Here is a 23,924-nt window from a genome sequence, read left to right as displayed (position 1 = left end):
AAAAGAGACAGAGGTGCCACTGCAATTTCCTCCACCGTCTCTGATAGTCCACAAGGACGCCTCTCTGAGCGGTTGGGGGGGGGGGGTTACTCACAATACAAGAAAGTTCAAGGAACGTGGTCGAAGATGTTCCGCCAATTCCACTTCTATGTCCTAGAAGCAATGGCCATTTTTCTTGACCTTTAAAACGTATCTGGCTCCAGTCAAAAAGTCATTGTAAAGGTTTCAGTCTGCGGACAGCGCAAGTGATAGTTCAATTGCATAACAAACCAGAGGGAGGCTCCACGGTCATAAGCAAAAGTAAATCAGTTGTGATGAATTGGCCGATTCCGCTTTAAGCGCACGAAACAAAAAATCATTGGCACCCTGTCAGCTTACTCACTTGGGCAGAGGAGTTAAGAAATGTTCATCGCAGACTCCCACTATTCCAGGACGACTCCGCCTTGGGAGTCGGAAGTGGTCCCTGGACATGAAGTTCATTCCGTTGGATTTCGCAAATCAAATCCCGGGCCTTCAAGTAGACCTGTTCGCCACGGAGGTCCAATCACAAAACTTCGCGTGTTTAAATGTGGCCTCCCAACCTGGACCCTCTAAACTCACGCCACTTGATGCGCATGTCCATTGAATTGCGGATAACGGTTGGCAGAGAAAATTGACCTATTTCCACTAGTAATAAACCTTCTTGATGACAAAGTCCTGCACAAAACTCAGATCTTTCAGCGGGAACAAGGTAGCGTTTGGGTTGCACCACAACTGGCCGAAGAGCCAACCTGGTTCCCGCTTCTACTTAAGAAGTTGAATCTCCATCCCAGATGGAATCCCCTGTCCGGGAAAACCTGGACGCAAAGGTTAGTACCAAACGCGGACTGTGTCAGCTTCCCTCAAGAATTCTGAGTGCCCTAACTTTATGGACTTCATGGAGGGTTTGGCCGGCCCAAAAAGGACGCATAGTATCGCATCCCACTAAACAAACACCCTGTTTCAGTAGAATCAGATAAAATAAGAGTCAACCACTCAGAGCCAGTATGATTCTTGCAGTGAGAAGAAATTTGGCCCATCTTTTCTAAAAAAGAACCTCAGATTGTCCAAAAGATGACTACGAATCTGGGCAAATTTCCATTCTTTTAGAACCCTATTTGAAGAAAGGTCTAGCCTGGCTAGTACCATTACTACAAACCAAATCTGCCTTAAGGAAAAGGAAGAATTTTTTCAGCCTTGGCTTTAGTATTGATTTGACAGATTCATACTTCTTCGTTCAATCCCTCGAGGCATGGTGTGCCCATCTGCAGACCAGTAGGACCAGGCCCTCATGCAGTCTTCCTGTGGTTTTTTAAAATGAGTGTACTTAAATTAAATTAGCCTTTCTGACACTGATAAGTGATTTCATGCTCATATATAACCCTCCTCAGGAAAACCATTAATTCTTAAATGAGCCTGGGCTTTTTCAGGCGCCAGAATAAATCTGAACTGTCGGCTTCTCTTCTAGAAGACCCCCAAAATCCACATAGATTTTCCTGTTCCGTCGGGTGAAAGTGGTCTACTAATCCCCGGATCGGAAATTCTTGGCCAAGAAAATTAAGAACCCACCAAAACAGGTTGGCTCCGTGGGAAGATTTAATTTCCCCTTACAACAGGACGGCATTCATTGTGTCCTGTCGTCAACTCCGTTGAAATCTTAATCGCGGCCAGGAACTTCTGAAAGAAAAGTCCTTCAAGGTCCTCTTTTTATGTTAGAGAGAAAGGCGGAACAATTTCCTTAAAAAGGTATTAGACAACAAATCCTTTATTTTATTAAAGCATGCCAAATCCTAGCATTCAGTACCCACATGTCGCCAATTGATATCCGAGCAGTGGCTACCTCGATTAAAACTATTAATACACAATTATGAACTTTGAGGATCTGAAGAAAATATACAGGGTTGGACAAATCTTTCCGGCAGTATTTAAAACGCCACGTATCTCAAAGGAAATTTTGAGGCCCCTTAAATTCCTTCCAAGTCAGTTGGCTGCAGGGAGCATAAGTCCTACCTCCCTGAGATGACCAAAGTCCCTTTAAAACTCTATTTTTCTACTTGCTTAGAGGTTCTACTTAAGCTTTTTTTCCCTTGATACTCACTCCTTCCTATTCTGCCTCGCTCAATAATCCCTACCAGGTCTTTCCCCCCCCCCCCTTCCCCCCCCCCCCCCCACCTCCCCCCCCCCCCCCCCCGGTGCTGGGCTGGTTTGCTTTGCCCATTCCGTTGCCGGAACTTGTATATAGCGCTTGGGACCCCTTTTGGACCCCTTTTTGTATTCCCTTACCTGTTATTTCCGTAGCATACTTGTATGTATCTGGTCATATTGGTTCGGTTCCATCTGCTCCTTAACACCATTGTAATTTATTACTTTAATGACTAGTTTACTAAAAACCCAATGTTTTTTAAGAATACAGCTAAGTTTTGCTTGTTGCTTATTAAATTTAAATCTTGAGTGGAAACTTTAGTTTAAGAGTTTTATTGTTCCTTACTTATTTGCTCTTTGTATCTTTTCCAAGCTTGTATGGCCAATTTCTCTTGATACTATTTCAACCGGTCGCACACAGGTTGAACTGCAGAAAAGAAAAACGGGATTTTGGAACCGAAGGGAAAAATCTATTTCTGGGGGAAGACCTGTGTCGCCCGGTGAAACCCGTCCCTCTACTTTTCCTTTTATGATCCCCACCCTGTAGCCCATCCAACCGCTTGGGTGCGGTATTCCCAGGAAATGAAGCCGCCCTGGGCGTGGTGGGTGGGTTAAGTAGTAGCGGAAGCGGTAAACGGTTAGATGCTAAGATAGTCCTTTGTTACGGCCACGTTGCCTTGTTGAGGGACTTTTTGGAAGGGAATCTTCTTAATTGGCAGGAAGACCTGTTGATAGTTCGGCCTCTACCTCGCGCCCTTAAGTGGCTTGTTTATTAACCGACGCCTTGATGGTGTTCGAGGCTAGAGGGTAATAACTTTCAAGCATTCCATTTAGCTTTTTTCTTTGGTATATTTTTAGAATCGTATTTATACATAGAAATGCATGCTACTAGGACCATATTTCCACCGGGCGACACAGGTTCTTCCCCCAGAAAAAAAAAATTTTTCCTTCGTCCAAAATCCCTTTATTATTATTGATTATTATTATTATTTATTTATTATTATTATTATTATTATTATTATTATTATTATTATTATTTATTATTATTATTATCATCATTGTTATTATTTAAAAAAATGAACCCTATTCAGTATGGAATAAGCATTACAGTGCCATTGACTTTGAAATTTCATTTGAAAGACAAATAACATAATGGCTACTACTAACCACATACAGGAAAGAAGAGATTCAGTTACCAAGAAAAGAAAAGAGTAAAATGGAAACAAATTAATAAATTAAATACATTAATATGTACAAGTAACTGATTAAAATACCGAAGAAATCGTGTTATAGTGGGTAGTAATGTGTTGCATAAAAGGAGCCCAAACAGATGGTGGGTTTAAGAATTTTTTAATTAAATTTACTTACATTTTAATGGTATTTATTCATTTAATTTGTTCATTTATTTTTTTTCTTTTTTCTGGTAACTGAAATCTCTTTTCTTTCTGTACTGTCTTAGTAAAGTTTAGCTTGTGTTTAATTTCTTTTTTAAAATGAATTTCAAGTCCTAATAGGCAATCTGTAAGCTTGTTCCATATGAATAGGGTTCATCTTCTGAATAATAATAATAATAATAATAATAATAATAATAATAATAATAATAATAATAATAATAATAATATAATAATAATAATAGCTTAGGAAGCAAACCCTCTCTCAAGCATACTTTATTAAAAGTAATGGCTACTTCAGTAGCGTTACACTTGCAGAGATTCTTCTCTATTTTCCAAATAGCGGCTTTTTCCGAGCTACTTAAACAGGATAGTAGAGCCCCTATAGAGGTCATGGTCAAATACAGGGTAAAAAAATAGGTGTATATATTTGAATTTTACAGATAAACTATGATACCATAGTCATCAAAGTCATTAATGATTCTCTCTCTCTCTCTCTCTCTCTCTTCTCTCTCCTCTCTCTCTCTCTCTCTCTCTCTTAAAGCGAGCTTTCGTCTGGAGCTGCCAGACATCCTCGGGCTGGGAAGCTGAGGGTGGACTGATCTTGGTGTGGCGTCCTTCCTCCTTATATCTGTGGTTGACAGCAGGGGGTCTGCCCCATGCTTGTTTCCTATTGGCTGGTGGCAGTGAGTCTTCGTTTTCATTGGTTGCCTGAGCCAGGTCTCAAGCCACTTTCTTCGAGCCAATGGTTGCATTGCAGCATATCTTGCAGCCACCTGGACCTCCTGAGCGGCGCTGTAACGTTTATGGGCATTGCGCTACGCTGTGGGACGTCACGGCTAATTCGATTTCCATCAGCTGCAGGAGTACCTCGTGCGGGGGCGTTGTCTTCTGTGGAGTTGTTGTGATCGGTGGTGTCATTGTTGGTGGCAGGTCTTCTCATATTCATAGGGAGGAGAAATTCTTCCTACATCGTATTCATTGTAGGTTTTATACGACGCAGGAAGAATTTCTCCTCCCTATGAGTATGACCACCGATCAAGACAACTCCACGGAAGACAACGCCCCCGAACGAGGTACTCCTGCAGCCGAAAATCAAATTAGCCGTGACGTCCCACAGTGTAGTGCAACGCCCATCAGCGTTACACCTCCACTCAGGAGGTCCAGGCGGCTGCAGGATATGCTGCAATGCAACCATTGGCTCGAAGAAAGTGGCTTGAGACCTGCCTCAGGCAACCAATGAACTAAAGGCTCACCGCCACCAGCAAATAGGAAACAAGCATGGGGCAGACCCCTTGCTGTCAACCACAGATATAAGGAGGAAGGACACAGCATCAAGATCAGTCCACCCTCAGCTTCCCAGCCCGAGGATGTCTGGCAGCTCCAGACGAAAGCTCGCTTAAGGAAAGGAGGAGAAGAGAGAGAGAGAGAGAGAGAGACGAGAGGAGAGAGAGAGAGAGAGAGAGAGAGAGAGAGAGAGAGAGAGAGAAAATTGTTAATGACCTTGATGACTATGGTATCATAGTTTATCTGTAAAATTCAAATATATACACCTAATTTGACCCTGTATTTAACCATGACCTCTATAGGTGCTCTACTAGCCTGTTTAAGTAGCACGGAAAAAGCCACTATTCGCAAAATAGAGAAGAATCTCTACAAGTGTAACGCTGCTGAAGTAGCCATTACTTTTAATAAAATAATAATAATAATAATAATATGACAATACACAAAGCACTACACCCAAGAGCAAATACGGGCAGACTATACATAACACGAAAGGAAGGAGGGAGGGACTACTAAGCATAGAGGACTGTGTCAACATAGAGAACAGAGCACTAGGGCAATATATGAAGACCAGTGAAGACGAGTGGCTCAAGAGTGCATGGGAAGAAGGACTGATAAAAGTAGACGAAGACCCAGAAATATACAGACAGGAGAAACAAGCAGAACAAAGGAATGGCATAACAAACCAATGCATGGACAATACATGAGACAGACTAAAGAACTAGCCAGCGATGACATGTGGTAATGGCTACTGAGGGGAGAGCTCAAGAAGGAGACTGAAGGAATGATAACAGCGGCACAAGATCAAGCCCTAAGAACCAGATATGTCCAAAGAACGATAGATGCAAATAAAACCTCTCCTATATGTAGGAAGTGCAATACGAAAAATGAAACCATAAACCACATAGCAAGCGAATGTCTGGCACTTGCACAGAACCAGTACAAAAAGAGACATGATTCAGTAGCAAAAGCCCTCCACTGGAGCCTGTGCAAGAAACACCAGCTACCTTGAAGTAATAAGTGGTACAAACACCACCCTGAAGGAGTGATAGAAAACGATCAGGCAAAGATCCTCTGGGACTAGGTATCAGAAAATATAGGGCGATACGTGCAAATAGACCAGATGTGACGTTGATTGACAAAATCAAGAAGCAATTATCACTCATTGATGTCGCAATATCATGGGACACCAGAGTTGAAGAGAAAGAAAGGAAAAAAATGGATAAGTATCAAGACCTGAAAATAGAAATAAGAAGGATATGGGATATACCAGTGGCAATTGTACCCATAATCATAGGAACACTGAAGTAGCTCCAGGACTCATGCAGAAGAATGTGATCCTAGAAATGGCGCATATAGTTATGGACTCCTAAGGTGGCAGGATGCAACCCGGAACCCCACACTATAAATACCACCCAGTCGAATTAGAGACTGTGATAGAGCAAAAAAAAAAAAAAAAATAATAATTCAGCAACTAATTACAAGAACACGAAATGAGATGGGGGATGATGAGCTATAAAACAACGAAACACGAAGAAACACTGACGAAGCAACAGAGGATGAAATGGGTAGAAAAGATCAAACAGTGGATGAAGCCAGATACAGAGAGAACAAAGATCCCCTCCATGAAAGCCTACAACACAAAGAAATTAAGGGAAAAAACAAGTGAGGTCAATGAAATAATGAGAGTAATTCACACCACCAGTATCACAGAAACAAATAAGGAGCAAGACTAGTATCAGAGCTCGTTGGGAATATGAACACCAACACCACCAGCACAACCAACCCAACAAAAACCAAAACAGCAACAGCCTTGGAAAAGGCACCCGGAAAAGCAAATCATGGTGATGAGATCTGACTTGAGTAAACTGAAAGAGATGGCAGAAAAATGACTAAGAAGCAAGAAAACAAGGGAGGAACTGAACTCTTGAGGTTCCAATTAAACATCCTCCGGGAGACTGTTTCACAGTCTAATGGTATCACCTGCCGACAGCATTCTTTGACATCTTGCAACTAGTGTCTGAATGATGTGCTCAAGTACTTTTAGCCAAAATAAAACTCCTAACAAACTGATGCTGTGTAAAATAAGGATGAGACATCCCTGAACCCCATCATTCGGGCTTGTGTAACCCTTGCTGAAGTAGATGCTATGGTTGACCTTACAATCTGCTGTAAGGACTGATCAGAGGACTGCTCATGCCTCATGATGATTAGCCCCATGGTAAGCAGCGATCCCATGAAGAGGAGAGTAGTCTTCTAAATAATATACGTATTTCGAGAATTTATGCCACCATTCATACATTGCTATGAACACGACTTTGCTCTCTAAGAGGATCACTGTCTGTCTACATGAAGGGGTGGTATACCATAACTGAATGAGGGAACATAGCACAATCCTTGATGATGACATGCTACAAAGTGGCCCTCACCATTCTTCAGAGGAAACCCACACTTAACCCTCTTACGCCGAAGCCCTATAAATCAAAACCTCTCCTGTATGCCGGCGCCGGTTTGGAGTGAGCGCGGAACCCGAAAAAATATTTTTTTCAAAAAATCACAGCGCGCTTAGTTTTGAAGATTAAGAGTTCATTTTTGGCTCATTTTTTTTTCATTGCCTGAAGTTTAGTATGCAATCATCAGAAATGAAAAATAATATAATTATCATATGTAAATAATGCGATATATGGTAGCGAAAAAAAAAAAAATTCATAGATAATTGTATTCAAATCACGCTGTGCAAAAAACGGTCAAAGCTAACGAGTTACTTTTTTTTTCGTTGTATTGTACACTAAATTGCAATCCTTTTGATATATAATACATAGTAAAACAATAAAAGGAACACCAGAAAAATATTATCACAAAATGATGTACGACTTCGTAACGAGCGGACGTAAAAAAATGTTATTTTAAAAAATTCACCGTAATTCTAAATAATGTTCTAGAGACTTACAATTTGTTTCAAAATTAAGACAAATGATTGAATATTACGATACTGTACGAGTTTTAGATTAGAATTGCAGATTTTGACCATTTCGGACGAGTTAAATTTGACCGAATGTCGAAATTTTAATATATATATTTTTTTATATGCACATATTTCGAAGATGGAAAAAGCACAACCTTCAATTATTTTTATTGTATTCTTCATGAATTTGCGCACATTTTGATATATGAAACTCTATAAAAAGGCTAATATGAAAAGGAGCAAATATTAGGATAATGCCATGTACGTATTTCGGAGACTTGCGGCCGCGAATCGGCGCGCGGAGTGAAGGTAAATATATTTTTCAAAAATTCACCATAAATCAATATTGTTTTAGAGACTTCAAATTTGTTTCAAAATGAAGAAAAATGACGGAATATTACTAGGCCGTAAGATTTTTAGCCTACAGTTACGTTTTTCAACTATTTCGGTAGAGTCAAATTTGACCGAACGTGGTTTTTTTTCTATTTATCGTGATTTATATGCAAATATTTCGAAAAAAGAGAAAAGCTACAACCTTCAATCATTTTTAGTTGTATTCTACATGAAATTGCACACATTTTCATATATAAAACTTTATGTAACAGCTAATTTTAAATGGTGCAAACATTTCGACAATCGCACAAAAAAATTCTGATTTTTTCGGAAGAGTTACCGCGCGAACGTAATGTTTTTTTTTTCATAAATTCACCATAAATCGAAATATTGTGCTAGAGACTTCCAAGTCGTTGCAAAATGAAGGTAAATGATTGAATATTACTAGAATATAAGAGTTTTAGCTTACAATTGCGTTTTGTTTTTTTCGACCATTTCGGTAGAGTCAAAGTTGACCGAAAGTTGAAATTTTTGCACTTAACGTTATTTATATGAAAATATTTCGAAACTGATAAAAGCTACAACCATGGGTTGTTTTTTGTTGTATTGTGCATGAAATTGCGCACATTTTCATATATAAAACTTTATGTAACGGCAAATTTAAAAGGGTGCAAACATTAGGACAATCGCACGAAAAAATTTATCGGAAGAGTTATCGCACGAACGTAAGGAAAAAGTTTTTTCATAAATTCACCATAAATCGAAATATTGTGCTAGAGACGTCCAATTTGTTGCAAAATGAAGGCAAATGATTGAATATTACTATAATATAAGAATTTTACCTTACAATTGCGTTTCTCGACCATTTCTGTAGAGTCAAAGTTGACCGAAGGTTGAAATTTTTGCACTTATCGTTATTTATATGAAAATATTTCAAAACTGATAAAAGCTACAATCATGAGTATTTTTTGTTGTATTTTACATGAAATTGCGCACATTTTCATATATAATACTTCATGTAAAGGATAATTTAAAATGGTGCAATAATTATGTCAAAGTGACGAAATAATTTCCGAGATGTGTCACTGATACTTTTTAGTGCGATAAGAAAGAAATTCGCGCTTGCGCGCCTGCGTAGCGATTGTAAACAAAACAACGCCTTGATCCGTGAACTCCCAGCATCCCCCAAGACGCGTGATACAAAAGTTTTCGGCTGGTAGGCCTATAAGTATTTTTCCGCGAATTTTTAAAAAAACTTTTTTGAGCCGACGTATGATACGTCCAATCGGCATACGGGAGACATTTTGACTCGACGTTTAATACGTCCAATCGGCGTAAGAGGGTTAACATTACATACTCAGGAGACCATCCTCCTTCCAGCCACCATCAGGAGAACAAGATGTGCCCCTGAGATAATGCAACAGCTGCCCTCCTCCTTGAATGCTCAGTCCAGTGAACAGAACCCCCAGCACTTGCCTGCCAATCTGTGCCTTTGTCACTCATCCAAACTTGCAGCCATGATCTATGATCATACAATCAAAAACCAACTACCTTCTTTGTAAACCCATTTTTGGTATATTTATACCATATACACATATACCTCTGATGCCATTCACCTTTGTAACTTCAGAATAATAAATGAAATTTGGTCAGCTGCTTTGCCATTCACCTATACACTCTGTTGAGAAGGCTTAATAGCAAACAAACTGACATTCTTTGCAATAAATAAGTACTCCTATTATTATTATTATATAGTAGATTAGCAAAACCATTAAAAATCAATCATTGCCATATGTGTACTTTTACTGTTTTACCCTTTTAAATAAAAATAGTGATGGCTGTTGATGCAGTATCATTTTTGTTTGAGACGATTACTTTTTTGACTTGGATTTCCATAAATATTCTATGTACAACAGGAAATGTTCTAGAGCTATTTACTAGATACTATATGGTGGATGGGCCTTACTTGGACAGCGTCAAGAGTACCAAGAGCATGAATACTATTCCTTATAGTTGTTGGAAAAAAATAATAATTAACACTTTGCTTTAGGCAGAGGGAGGGAGAGAGAGAGAGATGGAAAGAGAAAAAGAGAGATCGTTTTTGTATTCTGATTCTTCAATATAGTAGCAGTGTGATAATGGCAGTTAATTATGTACATATTTTTAAAAATTAGTTATGTTAATTGGCTATAGTATGTACATGCTCTATAGATTATTAATATCTATATTCACAAATATTAAGCCACAAACATTATTTAATTTTGAAGTCATTATACCTCGGGAATAACATACACCCAAAGGGTATTACTGTACAATTGATAAGTACTCCAGCACTGGCCAGGATCCAAGCTATGGCCTGGTTTAGAGATAATGGCAGACAGTGACTTTGGTCACCTGGCTGTGTGTGTCTGTCTCAATTTATATATACATAGTAATTATTAATTAGTGTATATCACATCCTGTGAATGTCTGGTTTGCAATGATTCATTTACATATAACAAAACAATTTCTTTATCTATGCCTCAATAATATCTAAGTCTTTTATTTTCTATTATCAGGTTACAGTAACCTCAAAGAAAACTCCTCTGCTGAATAGGTAACTAATAACAAACCTTAGGCAAGATTTAGTGACCTGTCACACACTCCTGATGGTCACTAGCAATCTAGTGATTGACAGGGCCATGAAATAAACTCACATGATTATTTATAAACCTATAAAAGAATATTTTATGAGTGAAGTACTGTAAAATATTTTGCTGAAAAACTAACTGTCCAAAAATATAGTTAACTAAAATTAAATTTTTCATAGGTCTTACAGTTTTTAGGTCATCTCTTCAACTTAAAAAAATTTGCCAGTTATCTCCGAAGCCCAGTTCTCACTGACAGAACAAATACAGCCTCAGATACCTCACCTCATACAAGTTTAAATTCTAGATTACCTGTAAGTGTCTGAAGCTAAATGGTCTTCTTATACATGTAGGTAGATAAAACAGCACAACATACTCCTACACAATACAGTACATACACTCCTGTATTTGTCACTGAGTGTAACCCAATGTTGGCATTCAAAAATTTTTTTTGGTGTTTTCACATACTATCATGTCCACTAAATGCCCATGTGTGTCTCCTGCTTCTGGTGAGAAGGTGAAGAGCAAAGCAATACCTCTGAATGAAAAAACTTAGGATACTTGGTAAGCATAAATGCAGCAGAGATATTGTACTGGCTATAGAATATGACTGTGTTTTCGTGATTAACACACTCGACCATCTTAATGGATGAGAAGCATTATACACTTTAAGTGAAATTTTTCTGCTGTGTAAAAATAGCATTCAACATTCAATTTCAAAACAAGAGGCTTTGCTTTATAAAAATTTGCCCAACTGTGGACAGGATGAGAGACTGTGCGCATTCACAGTAAGCTGGCCAATGGCCATACGTGATCAAAAATTGAATATTTATGATGTCAGGTAGGGTTTCTAAAAATATAACACCCTCATGAGCAGAGGCAGACCTATTTAAACCTAAATGAAATTAGTATTGGATAAAAAGAAACATGATACCCTGTAATACTGTGAATTATAATATGTACCAGTATCTTCCTTTCCAAGTAATACAGGACTAAAATATAATAATGCTTCACTTACTTAACAAGAAGTACTGGTTTATTTGGAACACCTCCTGGCATACGGACTGTTTCTGCAGCAGATCGGGCGCCATCACCTTTGCGAGTAATAGCGGAAACCTGAACCTGATACTCTGTATCTGGACGTAAATCTACAACTGTATACTTAGTAGCATCACCATTATGAACAGTGTAAGGCATAAATCCACTGGGCATCACAGCAGCACCCTGGAAAATTAATATTAAATTATTTCAACTGAATTACTGTACTTCTTATAAATCATGAACTGTGTTCTTCTGGTGTCTATAGATTTCATAAAAACAGCCAATTCAACATGAGAAACAGTCACAATTACAATTCAAATAATTTATATCAAGAAAAATATCAGTTTGAAAATTACATAAAAAAGGTCATCTAGATGAAAAAAAAAATGCATGAAAAATGTAATAAAGCGTATTTGCCCTCATAAAAGATTCTTCAATTTTGTTACTGTAGATGTCAAACTTGAAATGCCAATCAAAACTCAAGTTTTGCACATATACAAAAGGATGAAAATACCATGGGAAAAAAAGTACTGTACATACCTCAGTTTCTTGAACATGAATCTGGTATCCCCTGATGATCCCATGCCTCTCTCTCTCAATAGGTGGTGTCCATGAAACGTCAATGCTAGTACTATTGATTACATCCACTTTGACATCCCGAGGTTCACCAGGAACTATAAAATGGCAATTACAAGCTAGAGCACACATACAAGAATACAAATCTGATGCAAATAAAAGTGCATCAATACTAAAATTGAATATGAACAAGATTATTCTAAGTATTGTTTATAAATAATATATAGCTGAGAACAATTAATATATATCTTAATCTCTCTAAATAAGAGAGTATAAACACAAAATACACATAATTACCCATATTACAGAATGAGACCTTCTGAAGGGCAAGTGAAAGGTAAATGATTAACCAATGTAAAATAATAAACACACTTAGGTCTTAAGAGCTTATGATGGGACAAACCTACTCTATCTCTAACTAGAATACAAATTAAATCCACCTATGCACTGCTATCATGCTACTGTATTTGTAAATTTCATCTAACAGAATAGTCAAACTGTTCTTATCCATAAAACAATGTAAGGAACAAAGAATCACACATCACTTGGCTTTAGCTAGATGTCTAAAAATACTGGAAACACACTGGCACCAGAACACCTTGGTGTTCACTGCTGTATCTGATAAATCAACAAAGTAAAACACACATCAATGCTTGATATTATATAGTCCTCAATACTGGTTAACTTATGAACAGTATGTCTCAGTCATGAAAACATCAGTGTTCATTATTATGGAGTCCTCAAAACTGCCAGCTTATAAGCAGGGCATCAAAGTCATACAAACTTAAAATGTTCGAAAGTAACCATAAAATATGTATTTGACATCATATGAAACTAAAGCGTGTAAACTTGACTGGTCTAAATATGTCATCCTAAAAGGCAAAAATATTAATAAGAGTATCAACATGTACATGACCATACTTGTTTCCTGCATCTAGTAGGAAGAGTTCTCACAAACCCGTAGAACATGACAATGCCAAATTAAACAAAATAAAGTATGTACAAAAAACTACAACCTCAAAATAACACTACTTTCATATTCAAACTCCAATTTACTTACCCTAACATAGGGCTCTTCTGATTTTATTTTTTCAGTCTAATTTACTTAATGGACTCTGACAATATTTCTAAACAATTAGCATAAACACCCTATACATACTACTATACCGAGCTACATTGTAAGTGGTCTCATACTTATTTCAGCAAACTTCATAAAAAACACAAAGCTTTGGCACAGACTTCAATTAATCACAAGGTTCCAATATTCATCCACAGCCATCAGTCTTACTGATACTAATGCTTACTTCCTACAGTTAAAAAGCAATGCTGAATAGTTAGTATGCTGTCTTCAGTTTAAATCCTTGAATTACTGAACCTCAAAATTATGGATTTCACCAATTACCAAAAACACTACAAAATATATACTGATCTCAAAAAGTAACCTAAAAAAAAATAAAAGGAAATAGCAGATGAATGACTTCTATTCCCTACCTAAACTTGTTGGTCACACTAACTTCTGTTCCACACACTCTAGATCTCTCAGTCTTAATCAACACCCTAAGCTCCTAAGCTCTTTGCCTGGTTCTCAATGTAATTCTTTTTCTTGCGACGCTAGTGTTTTGGTTATTTGACCTTCAGAATATTTTTTGTGATCATTATACATTTTTGTGATTAGACTTAGTGCACTGTGATTACAAAAAATGCCTTGTAAGCATGAAGTCTATCATGAGTGTTTATCGATCACAAAATTGGGGATTCTGGCCAAGACTAAGTGTCCTTGAACCACCACTATGAAACAACATGATAAAGTATAACCTACAATTTTCTAAACTAGGTATGATTGAAATTTATATTTATCATGAAATAGTACTTTTTTCTAAATGAGACAGGTTAAATTCTTAGATAAGGTTCTTGACTAGAAGTTAAAGACTAGGCTAGGAAGGACCCTGTATTGGTAGGTTTAAGGGATTTAGTGGTTTGAAAGGTTATATTTTAGACTATGGGTTTAAACACACCTTGAACACCAGACATATGTACTCAAATGAATGTACAGTATTTGTATAGTTAGTTGTCCCTGGTACTCAGAAAGGTCTTAAACTATGCTAGCCTGGTAGGTCATCACCAATTAAAGTGATGAGCCACAGAATTGCAAGTGTGCAACAGCTTCTCAGCTGTGGTATAAAAATAGCACTGTGTAATGCATATAGGTCATAAAAAATAGCTTTCTAAAACTGTATTTTGCAAGTTACTTGGTATGCTAAGTTCTAAAGGTAAAACTGTATTTGCAGAAGGCCTTACAAGTGCCTCATTTTATGAAATGTTTGAGATACAAAAGTAGTACTGTATAAGATCCACAACTCTACAAGCTAAAAAACATAACATAAATGATGAAAAGTTAATGCTCTTGAATACAGTACGTACCTCAAACATCAGGGGCATGTGATTATGTTGATATTTTAAATTTTTCTAACACTATTTGAAAGAGAAAAAAATATAAACAGCTTACTTATAAATCTAACGCTGAAATGACTAGTAACTAAAATCAATTACGTACTGATACAGGACACTACTTCTTCATTGGTTCCAAAACAAAAATCTTTTATGCATATGCAGTGAACACTGCAATATTATGGGGACTGAACAATGTTGTACTAAATAACTTTCTGGAGTCACTCAATCCAGTAATATAAGCAGAGACTAAGAATAAAGTCTGATCTTGGCCTTAAATCTTTCACTGATGCAAGTAATCAACTACCTCACCAAATATAATTTCATAGCTTGCAAAATATCCAGACAGATGAAGGCTCACCGATTTTGATTATTCTGCTTATATAAGGTAACTGACACAAATGAAATCTTGACCTTTCAACTTTCAAAGTTGAACTCAAACAGACACTTACTTATGACACCAACATGTCACAGCAATATCAAATTGGTAGCAATTACATATAGTGTTTCGTGAGGCAATGAATGCCTTCAAACCTCCCATAGAGTATTTCATTAAGAGAGTGATGATTTCCATGGAAATACACAGTCTACTCTTCTCAAGTTAAAGCATACTTTCTCCTAAATTTTGAAGATGAACATAATCATTTGTCATATTTTAAACAATAAATTCCCTTTACAACATATGTATGTTGACCTGGTCAGAATTGTGACAGAACAATATGTAAAAAATGTCCTATAAAACTAATGACGAGTTTCATTGATTCTGCTCATACCATATCCAATTTAACCCTTCCAGTCAATTTGCCTTTGCAAATTCTATCCAAACCAGAGCCAGAGACCAGATAAACAGTGTTTTACTTTTGTATACTCTCAGTATACTTAATATTTATGGTATGATACTCATACTGGTGTAACTTTAGAGAAAAGTACTTGTGCTTTACTGTGGCATGTTCATACAAAACAAAACAATAAAACAAACGGACAAAATACCTAAACAATCAAAAGTTAAAAATTGCTAAATATATTGTCAAAAGTGTCAAGAGAATTCAACAGTGTGATTTTGAAATGTTTGTGGATCATAACTGAACCAACAAGTTAATAATACAGCTAATTGAGATTAACTGCATTTTGCATTATTGCTGAGCAATTCTAATGCTATGCATACTTGAAAATTCGAGAATCGTATTTCACACAAAATTTTTACTTCAGAGGGTAAAAAATTACATCCACTTATCTGTATGAGAAACTTCCTATCAAAGTCCATCTCCCCATGCATAACTACTCTTCACTACTGCTAAAATTACCATTTTTACATTATTAGTAGTATCTGGAAGCATAGTTCAGTTTAACCAGACCACAGAGACATTTCACTTGACTCTCAATGGGCTGGGCTGAAGGACTGTTTCCAAGTAAGTAGTGAAAATTAGAGAAAGACACTGTAAAAAGCTGGACAGCTAAAACAGCATAGATGAAAAGTGAAAAAAAAAATCAGGAAACAATGCATATAGAGCCAAAAAAATTTAACTAAGGGTCTTTAGTTTGCCTACAGTAAGCCATGCAAGGTACACATATAGTACCTTCTTAAAAACCTAACAACATTTCATGACTTTTAATAAATTTGTACTGATCCTCAGATCAATCTACATGAATGCACCAGGTATTCTGATTCATTAATCTTTTAAGTGCTTAACTGAACACCCAAAAAATTTTTATTGGCTGTCCTGCAATACATTTTTAATAAACCATAAGGAACTGGAAAAACTTTCCCTCTCCAGTGTTAAAAAAATTTGCTGCATTCTACATGGATTGCATTAACTCACGACAGAATCCAAAAATACAAGCAAGGAGTGAAAAGCTATAGACATCCAAAAAAATAAATGAACTTGTAGCAGGTTCTTCCATTGAACAGTAAAGATGTTGGAAAAAAGTAAGATCTGCAAAAAGTACTATACCTATTTTAATTACATGGACAGGGTTGAAAATATTCTTTAAGACTGACTGTATATTCTTTTTTAAAAACATTATCTGTCCTGTCCATAAATTTAAAATAAGTTTGCTTACTACAAACCTTACTTTTTTCCCCAACATTTTTACTGAAAGTTAATTGTTTAATTTTATTTTTACTAATGCACCAATGTTTATCTTTTTTAAAAGCATTATCTGTCCTGTCCATAAATTTAAAATAAGTTTGCTTACTTCAAACCTTACTTTTTTCCCCAACATTTTTACTGAAAGTTAATTGTTTAATTTTATTTTTACTAATGCACCAATGTAAACATTTTTCACAGCATAGATTTGTTGTTAGAGTTGAGGTATAAATTCATTTACAGAGTTAAGGTACTAGGGTGCATGTAAAATATCTTGGTAATTTTTTTGATACACTTTGAAGAGTGTACTGTATTTGTAATAAATACATTATTTCATATTACAGTATCTGTAAATAAAAACCCATGACCTGAGGTCATGGCATTAGGAGGGTCCTACGTGACCAATGCAGATCTAGATTACGCTATGCGCTGTCTGCAGTAGCCTGGTTTAGCTCTGTACATTGTCAGCATTTTATATTAATGATAACTTTGCACAACAACTTCCATGGGAAGCGGTTGACCTGTTAACCTACGCCGGAAACTTGTAACTTCCGAGCCGGCGGACTACGTATGTTTTTATATGAATCGCTGAGATAGCTAATGTTCCGCTATCGACGTGATGCTTTAGAATGGCAGTTCCGTGCCAGCATTCAAACATATCGGTCTCCCGACCGATCTGCATCTCTTAGATGGATGGGTTTACAGAATAAAGTTGTTATATCTGTTCAACTTATCTGTTTGAATCCTCTCCTTTAGTTAAGAAGAACCACTCTACTAAGATATCACAAGGAGATGGAAGGAACCAGAAATACTTACGAATGACAGTCGTAAGGAGAAACAAAAAAAAGTCTTTCGCAGAAGCGAAGAGACTTAGATATTTATATCTTGTTTACAATTGCTAACGTTTCATTGACTTTGCCTGTAAGTTGGACCAAATCTATATGTATATCCATGTTTAAAATATAGATATCTATACTAAATCCACATACTTGCTTGAGTCACATCATTTTTATGACCTAAACAAGTGGTATTAACCAGCCTAAATAATTGTAAATGTAAGCTAGAAGGTGCACACCACATTCCAATTATTGGAGAACAGGCATTATAAGGGGTTTCCAAATAGTAGTGGGAAACTCCTCAGAAGCAGGATAATCCTTGACACAATCTACATGAACTGAAACAGATATTACTTCACATCCAATGCATCTTCACCCTAGTATTAATAGTTATCCATATCGAATTTACCTATACATTAGTAAAGCAAAACTTACCAAAGGTGAATTGGGTTTACGAGAAAGGAAAACTATCACAGTATTTGAAGTAAGTAGCAAAAGTACTGTTAAAATTCTTCAGGCTACTGCAAAGATTAGACAGTAAAACATTTATAAATAACAAAAGTCCAAATTAACCAAATCCAAACAAAAATCAAATTGGTAATTTCCTGGAATATTTTCATTATTATCAAATTACAGTAGTAAAACTATGAATAAGACCTGTGTGCTGTGCTTGAAAATACAAAGTTTATTTTGACAGATAGAAAAGGATAAAGCAGTAGTGTCATGGATTGACACGTTAATTATTGTAATTTGACATAAATTTCAAAAATTAATTCTTTTTTAATGGTATGGGTATGTGGAAAAACTGAATTTCCATTTCGATTTTTTACCATCATGCATTCTGCACTGATCCATCAAAATTTTGAGATATTGTACAGTCAAGAAACACTTAAAATTCAGATGTCATGTTCATAACAGTTGTTAAGAACATGACCCTTAACTCCTTTGATTTAAGACACCAACCAAAAGAAAAAGCCACGAAAGTCCTATATTTCTTTTAAATAGTGTCATAAAAAGTAGAAAATAAAAGATAAGTCCTGCAACTAACCTTTAGATTACAGAAATTATCTTAGAAAACTTGTTTTCTTTTTACAATATTTTGCATGTCCATCATCACTTTATCATTGAACATGCCACCTAAATCAGGACAAATAAATTATTTCTTTACACATGTACTTAATTTTTTCCCATAATTCCATTCCCTAATAGTATATGTATATATATTATATTATATATATACCCCATATATATATATATATTATATATATAATTATATATATATATATTATATACATAATATATACATACAGTGGACCAACCTTTTGTGGGGGATGTGTACCAGACACCCGTGAAAAGCTAAAATCCACAAATACTTAAAACAACTCTAAAAACACTTGGAACTGAGTATTTTGTTAGTTCAAATGCAAGAATAACCCTCTAAAAATGCTTATACCTGAGTACTTTAATAGATCTATCACAAAACATGCATTTATTCATGAAACTGATATGAAAATACAGTGATTAGTGAATATTTATGTATGAAAAATATCACAAATAGTTCCATTTTCCATAGAGAAACCCATGAAGACATGAGGCTGTGAATCTTGAGAAGGTGAATATGGGAGTCCAATGTATATATATATATAAATACACACACACATTGTTGGCCAAGCGCCGTAAAACCAGAATGCAGCTTACCGATGCTGTCAATAAGCAAGGACTGCCTGTAAAGTAATTTTCCAGCAAAACCTTTCAAAATTTCAGTGCAACACCTTGAACTACTTTGCTCATCCCTACTTAGTGCGCCACTTTACATTCAAGGATTATATAGTAATTATGAATATATAAGATATATAATATATAGAATATATATATATACATTATATATATATATCTATATACATATATATATATATACTATATATATATATATATATATATATATATAACTATATATACAGCAGTCCCCGGGTTACGACGGGGGTTAGGGGGTTCCGTTCTTAAAGACGCGTCGTAAACCCGAAAATCGTCGTAAGCCGGAACGACGTTCTTGAAAACATGTCCACAGAGGGAAAATATCACTAATTTGCAATTTTTCTTAGGGCCGTATCTCTAAAATTATCACTAATTTACTTTTTTCATGTGCAACACTGTGTATTCACAAATTCCTGTTTATTTTCATTAAAATACATGAGAGAGAGAGAGAGAGAGAGAGAGAGAGAGAGAGAGAGAGAGAGAGAGAGAGAGAGAGAGAGAGATTACATAAAACCATTAAATTCGTTGACCATTGTATGGCATTGTTAAGCTGAGTATCACTGGAGTTATGAGGTGGGAATTGATACAGAAAAAGATGAAGGGAAGAATTTTCTTTTGAATTAGTTTTATCGTATATTACGACTTCTATGATTATTAATTATTATTATATTTGAAAATATAATAAACACGTGCATCTACCATAAAAATTCTCTCATCTTAGTAAGAAAGAGGAATTATCCTTACAAGTGAAATGGAAAGTCATTTTCATCTCTTTAAAATATGACCATTATGAATTTTGTAATTAAAGTTTATTATTATTATTATTATTATTATTATTATTATTATTATTATTATTATTATTATTAAATAACTGAAATTATCAATAAACATTTTACATACTAGTACCATAAAAATTCTTTCATCTCGTAAAACAGAGAGAGAGAGAGAGTGTTTATCTCTCTGTTTCTCTCAAAAAATACTTATAACGCTTCCAGCGAAAGAGAGGAGGGAGTTACCACTATGACACATTATTATCTTGTGTGGCAAAAAAGAGAGAGAGAGAGAGAGAGAGAGAGAGTTACCTTAATTAAAAGTGACATGGATAGATTAGTACGTATTGTATTTCTTTAAAATACTATCACATATGAATTTTTGTAATTATACAGTTATTATTATTATTATTTGAAAGTATTAAAACAAATAGTACAAGTACATAAAAAATCTTGAGTCTCAGTAAATGAGAGAGAGAGAGAGAGAGAGGAGAGAGAGAGAGAGAAGAGAGAGAGAGAGAGAGAGAGGGGGGGGGGGAATCTCATGAACACGTGATTGCAACACTGCAGCTCTTCCCCCCTCATGGCTGTCACAGAACTTGATATATCTGACAGTTTTAGTACCTGGATCTCGAGAAAAGGTTACTGGAAGTTACTTGAAGAACGACTGGGATTTCCTTCATTCTTCCATAATTTTTTAAATATAAGCTAAAATCTTACTAATTCACTATGGTATTTTCTTTAATGAATTGATATTATTGCTATATAAATTAATATTAATATTTGAAAATAGTAAATCATTTATTTATCATACAAAAAAACATACATCTTTGTAGTAGAGAGAGAGAGAGAGAGATTTAGATTTAGATTTATCTTCCCGCCACTGGCCAGTGGCATAAGGCTGATACAGTTTCTCTCCATCTGTCTCTATCCCGCGCCATTTCCCTCGCTTTCTTCTCTAAGTTTTGGATTCATCCTCAAGATCCCTGACAATTATGTCTATCCACCTCGTTCTTGGTCTACCCAGCGGTCTTTTCCTATTTGTACTGCTCTCAGTGCTCTCCTGGGGTCTCTATTCTCTTCCAATCCTCTCAACATGTCCAAACCATTTCAGCCTTCCCCTCTTCAACCTGGTACTGACTGGCCTTTGCCTCAATCTCACCATGATGTCTTCATTTCTAACATAATCATCCCATTTAATGCCAAGTATTCTTCTCAGCAGCTTCATCTCAAAAGCATCCAACCTTTTCTCCTCTGTTCTGGTCAGTGCCCAGGTGGACGAGCCATACATCAGGACTGGTAGTACTACTGCATTGAATATTCTCATCTTTAGTTCTCAAGCTGATTTCATGCCTCGACCAAACGTTTTTTCTCAGAACCTCAAAAGCTCTTGCTGCTCCTAGTTTTCTTCTTGTATATCTTCAATTTGCCTCCCGTCTGCTGTTACCACACTTCCCAAAGTAAACAAACTTCTCAACTTGCTTGAGTTCCTGTCCTCTGATTGTCATATCCTCCATGTGCACCCAATCATCATCCTTACTCACAACCATGATCTCGCTCTTCTTTGTGCTGATGTTCAAGCCAAAATTCTGTGTCTCTGTCTCCATCCTCCATTACCATACCTACAGCACCAGCCACGTATCAGCAACCAACGCAACATCATCAGCAAAGTCCAAATCCATAAAAACTTCTCCACCAATACTAGCCCCTCTGTTTTTCATCTCCATCACTCTTCTCATTAATATGGTCAATATATACATTAAACAAGGTGGGTGACATAACACATCCCTGTCCTTAGCCCACTTCCAACTGGGAACCATTCACTTTGCTGTCCATCCAGCTGTACACAGCTGCACACTCCTTGGTACCAGTTCTTTAGTATCCTTATCACTTTCAGTGGTATACCATAGTGTTCTGCCACTCTCCACATTCCATCTCTCCATACTGAATCATACGCTTTCTCCAAGTCTATAAAAGCACAGAATATTGGCTTTGCATACTCCCATCTCTTCTCAATTATCTGTCTTAAGGTGAAAATTTTGATCCACTGTTGACCTTCCACTTCTAAAACCACACTGCTGTTCTCTAAGTTTTCTCTTCTACTATAGGTCTTATTCTGTTAAGTATTACTCTCATGAATACTTCCCTGGGACTGACAGTAAACTTATGCCCCGATAGTTACCACACTCCCTTTTGCTTCCCTTATTTTTTTTATATATTGGTATCATAATTGCCTTTTTCCAATCACTTGGTACCACCTCTGTTCTCCAAACTATGCTAAAAACAACTCTTAATGCCTCTATCATCCTTCGTCCTCCTGCTTTTAGCATCTCTGCAGTTATCCCGCACACGCCAGCAGTTTTTTCCATTTTTTACAGATTTTAAGGCCTCTTTCACCTCTTCTGCACTAATGTCTTCTTCTTGTACCTCCAGGGCCTCGTTTAAATCTGCAATGCACTCATCCCTACCGGTAGTATCAACATTTAGGAGTCTTTCAAAATACCTTGCAAACAGATTCCTTTTTCTCCATTTCGTCTGTGACCAAGTTCCATCTTCATCCAACATGCCATCTACTCCCTCCAAACTTTTTCTGGCTTGCGTTCCTCAAGAATCTCACAGCTGCAAACATAGCCCTGCTCTCGCCAATTTCCATAGCTTCTTCAACTTCGGTAGCTCTTTCTTTCCAAAACATGTTTTGGTCATGCTTCATCCTATCACTTAGTTCTCTCAGCTTTCTATTTCTTCGTCTTTTAGTTGTTGTTTCTTCTCTAGGTCTTGTTCATCGTCCATTTGAACTCTCAACCTTTGTTGCTCTTCACTTAAAACTTTTTGCTTCATCACTAAACCAAGGTTTGCTGTTACTTCTCTTATAACCTAGCACCTCTGTTGCTACGTCCTTAGTATCTGAACTTAATATTGCCCAGGATTCCTCTGAATCCATATCCATATTTTCCATACCAATTAATGCCGCAAATTTGCCTCCTACCTTCACCTCATACTGTTGTTTTAACTCTTTCATTTCTCAACTTATCCACATCAAACTTTATAGTTCTCCTTTTTTTCTTGATTGGCCTGTAACTTTATTCTAATCTTGGATATTACGAGTTTGTGGTCAGAAGGAACACGGCAGCCCCTAAAAGTTCTGGTGTCTAATATAGACTTCTTCCATTTCTGATTTACAATAACATAATCTATCAAATTTTGTACCAGTCCATTTGGCGACACCCATGTAGTTTTGTGCTCTAATTTATGGTTGAAATATGTGTTTGTTATAGATAACCCAGATGCACCACATAGCTCTAGGAGTCTTCTCCCATTATCATTTCTAGCTCCAATTCCAAATTTTCCAATTGTTCCTGAAAGCCATCATACTCTCTTCCTACTTTAGCGTTAAAATCCCCCATCAGTAACAAACATATCATGTCTTCTAACCCTCTGTATAACTCCAGTTAGCTTTTCATAAAAATTCATTCCTTCTCTTCTTCTCCACTCTCTTCAGTAGGGGCATACACCTGCCTATAACAGCGATGTTTGTATATTTACCTCGCAACCTGCAAGTGACTATTCTCTCATCAATACATTCATAATGCTCCAACATTTTTTCAGCTTTCTTACTCAAAGCAATTGCTACACCTCTCTCATGTTCTCCCT

The 23,924-nt window shown here is 36.4% G+C and overlaps 1 protein-coding gene across 1 annotated transcript in view; it reads right to left on the bottom strand.

Moving 5' to 3' along the window:
• The window catches only part of LOC135219790 (tyrosine-protein phosphatase Lar-like), a 1,028,451-nt gene that overhangs the window by 89,273 nt on the left and 915,254 nt on the right, over positions 1-23,924 (bottom strand). Inside the window, 2 exon segments of the mRNA XM_064256864.1 lie at positions 11,779-11,984; positions 12,342-12,475. Coding sequence (XP_064112934.1) covers positions 11,779-11,984; positions 12,342-12,475 — 340 coding nt within the window.

This window comes from Macrobrachium nipponense, chromosome 1 (assembly GCF_015104395.2).
Source record: "Macrobrachium nipponense isolate FS-2020 chromosome 1, ASM1510439v2, whole genome shotgun sequence".
In the NCBI taxonomy this organism is placed as follows: domain Eukaryota; kingdom Metazoa; phylum Arthropoda; class Malacostraca; order Decapoda; family Palaemonidae; genus Macrobrachium; species Macrobrachium nipponense.
Note: the sequence above shows the minus strand (reverse complement) of the source record. Positions and strands in the feature narration are given on the sequence as shown.